The 1,161-nt window shown below is 59.3% G+C and overlaps 1 protein-coding gene across 1 annotated transcript in view; it reads right to left on the bottom strand.

Annotated features, from left to right (window-relative positions):
• Positions 1–993, bottom strand: part of EMH_0071490 (uncharacterized protein) — a gene marked incomplete at both ends in the record, with an annotated part of 3,862 nt that extends 2,869 nt beyond the window's left edge. Inside the window, one exon of the mRNA XM_013499108.1 lies at positions 9–993. Within this exon, the coding sequence (XP_013354562.1) occupies positions 9–993 (985 nt within the window). The remainder of the gene's footprint in view (positions 1–8) is intronic.
• Between the last annotated feature and the right edge of the window lie 168 nt (positions 994–1,161).

Raw genomic sequence — 1,161 nt, 5'->3', positions numbered from 1 at the left:
ACCAGTACTAACAAAATAGTCAAATAGAGACAACAACACCCAACGGCTGCTGCTGCTGCTGCTGCTGCTGCTGCTGCTGTTGCTGCTGCTGCTGCTGTGGGCTGATATACGGAATTGCTGCTGCTGCTGCTGCTGCTGCTGCTGCTGCTGGTCTTGCTGCAGCGTGAAGCGGCATGCAAGGCTTGGTGGCGTTGCTCCAGCAGCCCCTGCTGCAGCAGGAGCAGCAGCAGCAGCAGCAGCAGCAGCAGCAGCAGTGGCGTGGGCCTGAGGCGTGTGCTGCAGCAGCAGCGGGAACCCTCGTATAGCAGCAAGCAGCAGCAAAATGCAGTCAGCAGCAGTTAGCGCCATCCACAGCGACGGCTGCAGCAGCTGCAGCATATCTGCCTGAACCATAATAACATCATCAACAGTAAAAAACTGCTGCTGCTGCTGCTGCTGCTGCTGCTGCTGCTGCTGCTGCAGCTGCAGCAGCAGCTGCTGCAGGAACTGGTCAGCAGCAATGTCTTGCCAGTGACACCGCAGCGCAGCAGACAGCAGCAAAGCAGCAGTCGAGCACAGCGCAAGCTCTCTGTTGCTGCAGCACTTACACTCATCGCCGCCGCTGCTGCTGCTGCTGCTGCTGCTGCTGCTGCTGCTGCATGTACACCTGAAGGGGAAAGCAGGGTGTGCTGCGTAGGCGTCCAGCAGCTGCAGCGCAGCAAATCTGCTGCTGCAGCAAAAACCAAATGCTTCGCCGGCGCCCCACAGCCACTGCCACAGAGCTGTTCTTCCTGTCTGCTGCTGCTGCTGCTGCTGCTGCTGCTGCTGCTGTTGCGTGGGGTCTCCTGTTGCTGCTGCTGCTGCTGCTGCTGCTGCTGCTGGCAGCAGATCACGAGCAGCTGGCATGAAGGAAGCAGTAGATGCGGTGAGGCAGCTAACCCAGGCTTTATATGCTTGCTGCTGCTGCTGCTGCTGCTGTTGCTGCTGCTGCTGCTGGTGCTGGTGCTGCTGCATCAGAGCTAACTGCTGCTGCAGCAGCGGGAGCTGCTGCTGCTGCCACGCAGCAGCAACAGAACGCCACCAGTGAAACTTCAGATCGAGGAGGTCTGCATGCAGCACGGAGAAAGCTTCTTCTTCTGCTGCTGTTGTTGCTGCAGCAGCAGCAACAGCAGCAGCAAACGG

The sequence above is a fragment of the Eimeria mitis genome, genomic scaffold (genome assembly GCF_000499745.2).
Source record: "Eimeria mitis Houghton genomic scaffold, Emh_scaff4002, whole genome shotgun sequence".
Taxonomy (NCBI): Eukaryota; Apicomplexa; class Conoidasida; order Eucoccidiorida; family Eimeriidae; genus Eimeria; species Eimeria mitis.
Note: the sequence above shows the minus strand (reverse complement) of the source record. Positions and strands in the feature narration are given on the sequence as shown.